Raw genomic sequence first — 11,790 nt, 5'->3', positions numbered from 1 at the left:
GAGCCTGTTGTCCCACAGCTAAGTCAAGGAGTGGCCTCCGAGTGCTGGTGGGAGGCAGATGGGCCGGTGGAGGGTGAAAGCACTGAAGGAGCGACTGTTCTACATGGACTGATGGGGTTCAAGCCACTGTGGCTGCTGGCAATGACCCTCCTCTTCAAAGCCAGAGGGTTTAGGGCCCAATCATCCCATCACAGGACCACCCTGTGATGGCTTGTCATCCCCCCAGTGCCTCCTTGGCTGGGGAAGCCATCCCATGGCCCCTTCCTCCATGCTCGGCCCCCAGCAGAGGATGTGAACTGGATCTGTCACTGAATGTTAAATGTACGTCATGGTTTTCTGATGTTGGGGTGAGTCCAGAAGAGGTCATGGAGATGCTTCGAGGGCTGAAGCACCTCTGCTATGGTGAGAGAGCACAGGCTAAGGGAGCTGGGCTTCAGCCTGGAGAAGAGAGTGCTCTGGGGAGGCCTTAGAGCAGCTTCCAGTGCCTAAAGGGGCCGACAAAAAAGCTGGAGAGCTGCTTTTGACAAGGACATGTAGGGAGGGACAAGTAGGAATGGCTTGAAACTGACAGGAGGTTTAGATCGTACGTTAGAAAAAACAAATCTTCCCCGTGAGGGTGCTGAGACGCTGGCACAGGGTGCCCAGAGAAGCTGTGGCTGCCCCATCCCTGGCAGTGTTCGAGGCCAGGTTGGACACAGCGGCTTGGAGCAGCCTGCCCTGGCGGAAGGTGGGTGGAAACTGGATGAGCGGCAAGGTCCCTCCCAGCACAAACGCTGCCGCGATCCCATGACCACACAGCGGCCGCTGCCGGCAGCTGCTGCCCCTCCTGGGCCGGCAGCGCTACACACGCCTCTCGCTTGCGCTGCCGCTCGCTCCTGCGCGATTTCCGCGACGTTCGCTCCCCGCGGCGAGCAGAGGAAGGGCCGAGGCCGCGCCGGGGCGGTGCCGCTGTGCTCTCAGGCCTGCGCGGCGGGGCGTGCCGGCAGCCATGGAGGTGCAGGTGGCGCCGCTGCGGGCCTGGGACGACTTCTTCCCCGGCTCGGACCGCTTCGCCCGGCCCGACTTCAAGGACATCTCGAAATGGAACAACCGGGTGGTCAGCAACCTGCTCTACTATCAGACCAACTACCTGATGGTGGCCGCCGCCGTCGTCTCCATCGTGGGGTCAGTGCGTGAGCTCGGGTCTCCCTCCGGCAGCGGCGGGTGGCGAGGGGCCGGGCCGGGCCGGGGAGGCCCCGTTCCGTGGGGGGACGCCGCATTTCCCGGGCGGGTGGCGCTGCGTCTCGGCCCGGTGACACGGGAGAGGGCTGGGCCCTGCGCGCTGCGCTGCCGGGTGGGATGCTGGGGTATGGAGAGCTGCCTTTCTCCGCCGCTCCTTAAGCCTCTGATTATAGGCCTTGGTTATAGTCTCTTTTGTGGAAATGGAGCCTGTTGGGTTAGGAGGAGGGTTTAGGACTTATTTATTGGTGGGTCGGAGGACTCTCTCTTTTTTCCCCTCTTCCATGGACTGCTCATCATTCCCTTTACTCACGGGAACGGGCTTCCAGGCACCCCCAGCTTGTCGCTGGCAGAAAGTAGCAATGGGTTTGCGTGCGGATGCTGCTGCTGTCTGCAAAACTGAGCTGCATCCTGCGCAGTGATCTGTGCTTCCTCACTAAATCTGTCCAGTGTGGCTGCTCAAGCTGAGAGCAACATACCCCAACAAAATTAAGAAGAAAGCCCATGCCACTATGCAAACCTCAGCTACTGTATGAATCAAGAAGAAAAAGAAGCCTTCTCAGCCTTTCATGAATCACAGGCTAAAGCTCCCTGCAACACAGAGAATATTCATCAACTTAGATACTGGGTCAGCAGCTTCAGGAGCCCTAACAAGATGCAGACTGCTTAGCAAAGAGAAAAAGAATGGATTTAGGGGAAGAAGTTTAAGCCTCTGCAGGGTAAGATAAGATGCACTACAGCCAAAACCACTCTGGCCTAATGGCTGGGCAACTCTCCAATTTAAGCATTTGCATTTGTGCATTGTTTGTTGTTAAGAGTGAAGTATTACAGTTGCCATATTAAAAGCTTAATCATCAGCTTCTGCTGCATGTCTGCTTAAGAGCTTTCTCACCAAAGACCCTAAAGCAATACGTGAAGAAAAGTCACATAGGCTTTGACTCAAAGGATGATTCTAAGGTTATTTCCCTGTTCTCTTCAGGAAACCTGAGCCTGACAGAACAGGCTAATAAAAATGAGATTTCCACAGTCTTGCTGTTCTTATAACACCTTGGTCCAAAAGAGTGTGTTCATCTACAGTTGTTTAGCAGCATGATGCTGCAGCCAGCTCTCAATGAGTAGTAGATAAATCACAGTGGCCTTGGAAAGTAGGGGGACAGCTCTTCTTCCCAAGGTGGGGGAAAGAATGTAAACGGTTTTGGTATCTCTGCTTGGAAAACAGCGATGGCAGCGGCTTTTATTCAGTTTCCTAAATTCCTCCTTATAAACTCCGATCTCTTCAGATCAAGGGTAATATATCTCCACATATTTTCCCACTATTTTCCTGGATTGGGAGATGGAGGAGGAAGCGAGCCACAGGAGATGGAGACTATCAGAACTGCAATTCTAATATCTTAATATTGAGAGGTAACCCTCTGAACTGAAAACTTGCAGATGAGGAAAACCTGCAGTGGGATTTTTGTCTTGGAGCCTTTCTTATGTGATGAATTCAATTCTTATAACACTGAAGTAAGAAAGGGTGGGAGAATAACTCTAAAGGAAACAGGATAACATTTCAATAGAGAGAAACTATCCTGTTTTGAATTAGATTTTTCACTTGCCTTTCGGAGAAAGGTAAAGAAAGTTTTCACAATACATTTAAATTGATGACTAAGTTGCTGTCTTGCACTTCATTCTGCAATAGGTAGGAATCCCTGAGTGATCAAGGATGAATCATGGCTTTTTAGGAACTCCAGGGCTGTACATAGGCCTAACAGCAGGATTATTGAAACTGCTGATAGAGTGGTCTTCCTGTGATCAGAACTAAACTTACCCTGTGACCAACTGTGCCTGTTTTTAAACCGTCTAATTATATACACAGACTTGTAACACAGAGATGGTATTTCCAGCTATTGTAATACTTGGTAGCTGTGGTGGTGCTAGCTGACGTGGAAATCATAGCCTAGAGTGTTCTTAATACTGGAAGTACAGTGTTTATTGCCACAGCTTCAGTTTACTGCCTCTATTACAACAAAGTTCACCTCTCCAGCTTTTTATTGTCTCTCTACATGGTATGGAATAACCTTACCACGAGTGAGTGGAATTGTAATGGTCTCTGCTGTATCATTTGCCTGCCTTTCTCCTTCCATCCACCTTCTCTGTTAGCTCCTGTTACATGTAAATGATGTTCTGTGCTTTGCAATAATGTAGGTTTTACTTTCAGCCTACAGGACTAGGTAAAAAATAAATCAGTGAACAAGAAAGTTAGTTAGTTAGTGCTAACACAGGCTGGTGGTAGCTGCCTTGTCTCTTCCACCCACCCCATCCTCCATATTCCTTCAGGAATGAATCTTAACTAGCATGCTATTCCCTCTTCCCCTTCCCCAATTCTTTTGCAATAGACTGCTGATACAACCCAAGATCTTTACTAAGTCAAATTCTGCCCTTCTCCCAGCTGCACAGTGAGCCAGGGCCCTGTCATTGTGTGCTGTACAGATACTTATTAAAATGAGTGCCTCCCACAGCAGTTTGCAGCTCCCCTCAAACAATCACTTTGATTAATAAGTGGAATTTGTCTGTGCTTTCACCTACTCCAACAAGCCAGCTCTGTCTTGTGGTTCAAACTTAACTACTTAAATTGATGGCATTTCTTCCAGGCTTTTGTTGCCATGTAGTTGCTAAAAATTAGTTTCTAAATCTGACAGTATTAAAAGGTGGACTTCAGAGTGCTGCATCTAAGAAATTCTTCGTTCTCTTCTGGCATGTCTTCTGCACAGCCTGAGGTTTGATGGCTCTTACCTTTCCACTTCTCTAAAACACCTGTCCATCTGCACAAACCCCTAGCAATGAGTGTCTCTTCTTTTCTCCTTCCCCAGACCACTACCTCAGCTGATGTGCTTGTAGCAATTCCCTTGCCAAAACAAAGACCCCAGAGCAGCAACATGCTCAGTTTCTCTAATGCATGATGAAAGATTAAGAATGAGTGAGCAAAACACATTGCTTTAAAACATACATTGTCTAATTATATTAGTACATAACTTCATGAAGGTCTGGGAATTCTACAAGAAGGAATCTGGCTCCTCAAAGCAATGCAAGTGAGCAACAGTAAGTACAGAAGCATTGCTATATCTGTGGATGCTGAGGGCCATCACCTGGGACAATGTGCCGTATATAGTTTTAGTGCTTCCTCTAGTTACAGTTATATAACTGCAGTGAAGCTAAAGTTTGAAGAGAGAGGAGGCAGAACATTATCTTTAAAGCTATTTAAATGAATACAAATGAGGAAGGAAGCATTTAAGTAGTCCAGCCTGCCCTCTGCTCAGAACATGGTGGAGAAAAAGGTCTTCTAAAAGTGAATTTTAATGCTTGTTTGGTATAACGGCCTAAATGTGCTGCTCTGTGTAAAAAGATGATGTTCTCAATGACTGCAAGTCTTCTGTTCAGGGCTTTTGTTCAGACTTGCCTGGTCACATGCAAGAGAAACAGATGTGGCAGCAGCCACTGAATAGTCACCCAGAGACAGTCATCTCAAATGGAGATGATTTAAGGATGGAGCTAGCTTGCTTTTGCTTTTTATGTGGCCTGTCCTATTTCTGGGCTCATGCTGTAGGAAGCTTCTTGTCTTGCATGAAGGCCGTGTCTTGCCTAGCTCTTTTTTTCCCCCCTATGCTATAGCCATATATTCTTCAAATAATTTGCCACCTTTTCTGCTCTAAGGCTGTGCACAGGTGTGCAGATATGAAATTACCTGACAAAAAGAGGCAATGTGACAAGTCACTGAAAGCAGGGCTTCTTTGGGCTTTCCTGCACCTACCAAATTTAACCCATCTGGTGATACATGTAAGGGCAGAATACAGAAATATGAATCCAGTAAAAAAAGGTATCTCATCTTAATCTGTTTTACTCGCCAGAGGTAGCTGTCAGTACTTATTCCCATCCAACTGCACCCCCAGGTGCTAGCATCTCTGCTGTTTTCTGCTCCTACTTCCCAAACACAGTATCCTATGTTGCTACTTGGCACAGGACAAGGCCTGTGTCCCTGCAGCCAGGCAGGATGTTTCTTTTATCTGTTTTCCCCATCTCTTTGCTTCTTATCAAAGCAGATGTGGAAGGGAACCTGATCTCTGAAGGGCAGCAGGAGTGCAGTTGCAGGTTGCCCTGCAGCATTGCTGGAACTGACCCTAGGTGACAGCTTTTCCTTGCCAGTTCGTCCCAGCTGTACTGGAGGTCACAGCATCCTACCAGGGTTGTAACCTGTCTAATACAGAAAGCAATGAAGGAGATAATCCAGCCAAGATGCTATGGGCTGTTAGCACCCCAAATACTACTTAGTCCTGTCATACTGAGTCCTTTCAGAGTCATGAAAGCTAGTGGTTTTCTTCTCCAACCCCAAAAGAGTTCTTCTACCCCTAAGTCATCCGAGCAATGTAAACTCGAGTTACCACACCATTGCCATGCTAATAGTGCCGTGCATTGCATTTTTAAGGTTTTGAGAGGTCTCAAATCCCTCCTAAGGGGAATTATATTTAGAAGGTATCTTGTAACATACATTATGGCTGGTCACTTACCTTGTCTCTGCAGCTTTGAAAGCCTTCCAGCCTTCTTGCCTGAGCATAAATTTGGTATATTGTATTCTGATCTCTACATAAGTAAGGCCAATAGCAGTTTGGTGGTTCAGCTATAAGGTGACTTCTAGGCTGCTGTACAGCTCTTTTTCCCCAGACACTGGTGTTCTAAAACAATGTGTCCATGTTTTTTCCTTGTTTTTCATCAGCTGTTGTGTTATTGAGAGCAGTGTGCCAACAGAGCTGAGCAAAACTGTATAATGGAAGTCTGCCTTCCCAAAAAATGCCATTGCTGGAGAAGTTTCTATATATGAATTTCTATGAGAATCTTAGTGCTGCAAGTTACGCTGTGGGCGAGTCAAGCAGTAAAGGGGAGCCTGGCATATGACACCCTATCCAGTACCTTAATCAACAGTATTGAAGTCTGTGGACACATGGCTGATAACTTGAATACCAGTTTTTAGTGGCAACTGCTATCCCCATCTGCTTTCATGTGGCTCTGAATAACTTCATTTGATACTTATGTTCACTGTTTCCTTGTACCCGCTGGAATGCAGCCCACTTCAGAAAACATGTAATTCAAATAACTTTCCCCAGGAAAGTGGGATCTTTCGAATGTGTGCTGGGTTTTTGTTTGGTCGTTGGGTTGTTTTTCTTCGTATCCCAGTCAGTTATCCAGAACCTGTGTAATGCCAGAAAGAAGCATAGAACAGAGAAGTCTTTGGTCTCTTCCTTATAAATACAGAGGAATTACTCTTCACCACCAGTTTCTGAAGTTGTAATGAGAGTAGGAAAAATAAAGCTTTGAGAGTATTTAACAGACAGAGGAGAATTGTAGAGGGGAGTTCTGCCTATTCCTTTATTGCTTCCAGGGTTATCTTTTGCACAGATTTTTGGAAACAAAGAATTGGTTGTGAGTTGCCTGGGCAAGTTTGGCCATTTCTGCTCCAAGATAGCAGTGATGTGGAGGTGAGCTCTGCCTTAAGAATCTCATATGTCCTGTACTGCTTATATAGGCCAGGTGCTAGTGTGGTCCAGTCATGAGTCACCCTCCTTCTGCTGCAGAGGAGCACAGATGAAACCGATTTCCTTCCAGAGCAATGCTGTTCACTTTTTCCAGCCTGGAAAATTTAGATTGACAATTCAGAGCTAAATATAATCTGGCTGGCTGCAGGGAGTGACTCAGATGCAACAAGCAAGTCTGCCCTGTCACCACTTCCAAAAAGCCCTGTTGGCTTTTCAGCATGAGTAGCAGAAGCAGGTGGGGAACTAGTCTGAATTTTAATCTCTTTCTATGCAGTTGTCCTGTCTGCTGTTGGCACAACTGACGTAAAGAATCAAGAGCCACTCTGTCCTCTGCAATAGTGCTTTGGGGTTCTTCCTTCTCTAGGAGAATGCTCTCTGGTGCTGCAGGTAGGGTGTTGGCATACCAGTCTAACAGCAGATTTCTTTTGCTGGTGCCGGATATGAAGCACAGACCACAAACCAAAGCATGCTCCTCAGCAGTGGGGTGGAGTGGTGAGTCACTGTGCCTGTTAGCTTTGGAACAGTGAAGTCTACAAGAGGAGATCTTGACTACATCTGGCTTTAGCAGGGCAGTGTTATGCTACTGTCATAGTTGTAGAAGCTCAGAGCCCTCAGCTGCTGTGTAATTAAATCTATGCAAGTATAAGCAAATAAATCAGAATGCACATGAAATCACATCACTTATTACAGTATAAGTAAATGCAATAGAGCCTGGACTTTATGTGAGTACAGAAACAAGCTAAGCAAAGTCATTGCTGAAAGCTTGACTCTCAACAAGCTCTGAATACTTGGGAAGTGGTTTGAGCAGGTGATGTTCTTGCCCTGGCCCAAAAAAAGGACTTGCTGTTTATAGTCCAGAGCTGATCCACTTGGTGGCTTGGTTTGCTTGGTAACTATAATAGAACACAAACCTCAGCAATGACTCTCTTGCCAGGCCTGGCTCCACTTTTGACCCGTACTCCAGTTCCTTCTGACTCTTAGGCATGCTTGCTTGGGACAGGGCTACATCTGTTGTGCTGACAGTGGTAAGCTCCTTCTGCAGGTTCACAAATTCATTTTGTTTGGGTGTAAAGCAAAAAGGCTTATTCAGAAATAAGAAATGGTAAAGTAACTTTTTTTTTTTTTACTCAGTGTTCCCCTACTTTTCCCATTGTGCAAACCCAGATGAGATAATCTGAAAAGCTAGTTCATCTGAAGGTCTGGGCTGAGCCTGATTTTAGTCATGTGTAGGCAGAGCAATCCCTTGGGAAGCTGATTGTTCGCTCCATCTGCTCTTGGGATTTGCTGGGTCTGATATCAAATGAATGTATTGATTGCACAGGTAGGAGGGGTCCTGGTGGTGATTGCTGCTGTCAGTGAGGTGCTGCAGAAACTCTCATTGTCCTCAGCTATGCTCAGGATGAGAACATAAAGACAAATGTAATCTAAACTTCTAAATTCACTGCTAAGGGTTGCTTGATCAGTTGCACTTGTTGCTTTATTTGGCTTCTGCCTAAAAGTTAGATGCTTATAAAGGTCTTGACAGCAACAACTGAGCTCCTAATGCTCTACCTCCCTAGTAACAGGTTACCAGCAAGCTAGATGTTTGCTATAGGGACACAGGTCAGGAAGGCTCTGAAATGAAACGCGTCTGTTTTCTTATTTCTCCTCTCCAGATTTCTGAGTCCCCTGAATATGCTCATTGGTGGTACTGTGGTGGTGCTGGTGTTCATGGGGTTTGTGTGGGTATCGCACAACAAGGACATCCTCCGCAAGCTGAAGAAGCAGTACCCAACTTCATTTGTAGTGGTCATTATGCTGTCTAGCTACTTCTTGATCTCCTACCTGGGAGATGTCATGGTGTTCATGTTTGGGATCACGCTTCCTCTCCTCTGTAAGTATTTTTCTGCTCTAGGGGCCTAAGGGGATGTGACTTGGGCTTTCTCAGTTAAGTCTGCAGAGTTTAAATTGGTTGTTGCCTTCACTACCCGTGCTTAAATGACCTCAAAACAAACTTGGGCAGGAAGGGATGCAAAACAGCACAAGCCATCTTTAATGTCATTATTAAGTGGGTGCCTGCAGTTATTTAAGTGGTCACTGAGACTTCCTCTTCTTGCAGTGCTGTCATGGTGCTGGAGTGCTGCAAGACCTATGCATTCCTTGGGCATTAATTATTAATAAGTGTTTCTGTCATGCAGTGATGTTTGTCCATGCTTCCCTGAGGCTTCGGAACATAAAGAACAAGCTGGAGAACAAGATGGAAGGAATAGGCTTGAAGAAGACCCCAATGGGCATCATACTGGATGCTCTAGAACAGCAAGAGGATAGTATCAACAAACTGGCTGACTACATATCTAAAGCAAAGGAGTAAGCAGCTGCAGCGTGGCATTTTTACCTGTTGCAGGAGTGTAGTTGCTATTTACTATTGTTCAAGCTTGCTTTCAGTTTGTGTACAAAACAGGAAATGCACGTGGTACAGATTAATAATTGCAGGATACAGGTATTCCAGTGTCTTCAGGGCTCCTCTAAGAACATAAAAGCAGCAGTCTTTTTCTATTGTATAGCAAAATGTTCTGGTGTTTACACAAATACATACTAACTTAAAAACATTTGCTTGTCTCTTCTTCTGGAGAGTAGAAGAAGAAGAGATGGAAACCTATGGAATGCAGTCTCTCCAACTGTCTTGTAGCAAATTTGTCTATTAAAAGTAACACCCTTTTCACCTCAGATCTACAAGTTGGCAGTTTAGGCAGTTTTTGCTGGGTAGCAACTTCAAGTTGGCAATGCTCAAAGTGAGCTGGAGTGTCACAAGTAGGTCTCTTGCATTCTCCATATCCCTCACTTGAGTGGTCTGTATTGAGACCACGTTGCTAGCTGAACTGGTGGTAAAACCATGAAGTACTTGTAGCGAGAATGGATTCCTGCCCTCAGCTCACATTCCTCCTTTAGCAGCTGGGAAACAACCTAAATAGATCTAAGCATGAAGAATATTCATGGCACTGTGCCTCGGACAGTTCCAGTAAAACACATCTCTTATCTCTCCGAAATCTGGATCTATAGAAGCTGCTCTTCTGTGCAGGAAGCCAAACCACCTGACATACCAGCTAAACTATGGCCAGGCATGGGAGGGGAAAAAAGCCTTCAGATTTGTTGGATGAGCTGGGTTTCTACCCTACTGATGTTTTGAAATACTGCTACTTTAGGACTTACCTTGTTCTGCTTTAGTCTGTATAGGCTATTCTGTAGATGGAGGTGTATGTGTGTTCTCGAGTGTGGGTCTTTTTCTTTCTTCTTAACCAGAATGCAAAGATACAAGTAAAACATGCATCTCACTGACTCTGTACTTCCGACACTCTTCAAAGGAATAAACTGGATTTCAGGTTTACAAGTAAAAGCAATAAATGTCAAGATAACGGTTTTTGAAAACCCATTCCAAATTCATGAATATATTTGCCTGTAACAACTACTGAAAATGGTGGTGGTGGGGGGGGATTCTTTTATGTATTTTAACTTAACTGCCAGCTCTGGAAATTATCTTGATAACAGGAGCTTACCAACAATGGGGAGGGAAAGTTGTCCAGGTGACACTTCATTTCAAATGATCTTGCATTTCTCTTTTCTATCAATCAGAGTCATTAATTTAACAAAGAAAACCAGGATCCTTAAAGTTGAAGCTTTTCTGTAACTTACCATGCTGTTTTCATAGTGAACTGTGCAGAAATCTGAACGTGTCATTCCATTTAAGTGTTAAAGTGATCAGTATTTATTGAACATGTCTGTATATTCCAGCTGAAGAGTCAATGGCCTATTCCTCACTTGTAGCGCATGGTCTTTGTTATTTGCAAACTGTTTCCACACTTCAAGAACGTAGTAGCCTGACTTCATCATTACTGTAGAATTTTAAAAACTACACAGTTATGAAGAAAAATAAATTCTAATGGTGATTACTGAGTGTGTTTATTTCAGGTTGGGAAAAGTGGGTGGAAGCTTGAGCTTGAATCTGTTGCCATGACTGGTGGAACTTCACTGAGTGGTTGTGGGAGATCTGTCACCCTGCAACTTGTGCTTCAAGCCTGTGCTTGTGGTTAAAGCTGCTGGTTTTGAGTAACCTGTATCTGTATTAACTTCGTTGAGGCACAAGGTATCTGAGCTGCAGGAATGTTACGGCTTTGTGCTTGCATCCTTATGCAGGCTGCTTGACAGAGGTGGAGTACTTCAGACATTTGTTCTTGCTGTTTCAGTCTCTTACACAACTCTACTTTAATTAACTGGGATTTTATATTGCTTTTAATTACCTGAGAGGGATTTCTGCTTCTAGGATTACTGGGAGCTGTGCCACAAGCAGTACAAGGATAGTTGTTTTGCTGCAGTCAGACTAACTGTGCACCAGTTCTGCTGCAGTCAGACTAACAGTGTGATCTCCGTATCTGGCTGCCTCCCTCCTCCTGTGATCACTCAAGAAGCTGCTCAGTGGGAGAACATGGATCAGAGCAGGGCTTCCTGTCTGCACCCTGGTAATATGTGTCAGCTTCTGCAGCATGGCTGCTTCGGCTGCTCCTGGGTGTAGCAGTCGTCTGGACCTGGCAGCTTGAATTGAAGACTGTGAAGCACTGTTATATTTTCCCTTGTACTTCCCTGTCCCAGCTGCTGGAGTCTCAGCCTGCCCTTGAAGCCTGTATGGAGAGCTGCATGCTCAAAGTGCTTTCTGGCAGAGCTGCTTTTTGCGCTTGTCATTTGCTGCTGTGCTCCATGGTTAGAAGTACCAAGTTCCTTCCCTTTCCTACTTTTATACTTCACAACAAGAGAGGGCTGGAGGAAATGGGCCCAGTGAAAATGTTACTTTTTTATGTCTCTGCCGTGCAGAAATAGCTCTCCCCTTCCCCTTATGTGATATTTTAAAACCACCAGCTATGTCTTAGGCAATACATCAGGCAGGTTTCCCAAGTCTGGGGCATTACAGTTGCAGACAGAAACAGCTCAGGACCTTTACAAGCTGGGAAGAGGGAGAGTTGCAAGACACCAGGTG

General features: G+C 45.5%; 1 protein-coding gene across 1 annotated transcript; it reads left to right on the top strand.

Annotated features, from left to right (window-relative positions):
- Window positions 1–793: 793 nt before the first annotated feature.
- ARL6IP5 (ADP ribosylation factor like GTPase 6 interacting protein 5) lies at window positions 794–10,711 on the top strand. Its single transcript, XM_065687449.1, has 3 exons — window positions 794–1,164; window positions 8,441–8,658; window positions 8,963–10,711. Exons 1-3 carry the CDS (start codon window positions 989–991, stop codon window positions 9,133–9,135), a joined length of 567 nt encoding a protein of 188 aa, XP_065543521.1. The 5' UTR covers window positions 794–988; the 3' UTR covers window positions 9,136–10,711.
- The last annotated feature ends 1,079 nt before the right edge of the window (window positions 10,712–11,790 follow it).

The sequence above is a fragment of the Lathamus discolor genome, chromosome 7 (genome assembly GCF_037157495.1).
Source record: "Lathamus discolor isolate bLatDis1 chromosome 7, bLatDis1.hap1, whole genome shotgun sequence".
Classification (NCBI taxonomy): domain Eukaryota; kingdom Metazoa; phylum Chordata; class Aves; order Psittaciformes; family Psittacidae; genus Lathamus; species Lathamus discolor.
Note: the sequence above shows the minus strand (reverse complement) of the source record. Positions and strands in the feature narration are given on the sequence as shown.

Bases quoted from the DNA above. Each gene is read 5' to 3' on its own strand.
- ARL6IP5 (XM_065687449.1), top strand. From the start codon at position 989: ATGGAGGTGCAGGTGGCGCCGCTGCGGGCCTGGGACGACTTCTTCCCC. The intron at 1,165-8,440 runs GTCAGTGCGTGA...TCTCCTCTCCAG, and splicing joins GCCGTCGTCTCCATCGTGGG to ATTTCTGAGTCCCCTGAATA. The intron at 8,659-8,962 runs GTAAGTATTTTT...TCTGTCATGCAG, and splicing joins GATCACGCTTCCTCTCCTCT to TGATGTTTGTCCATGCTTCC.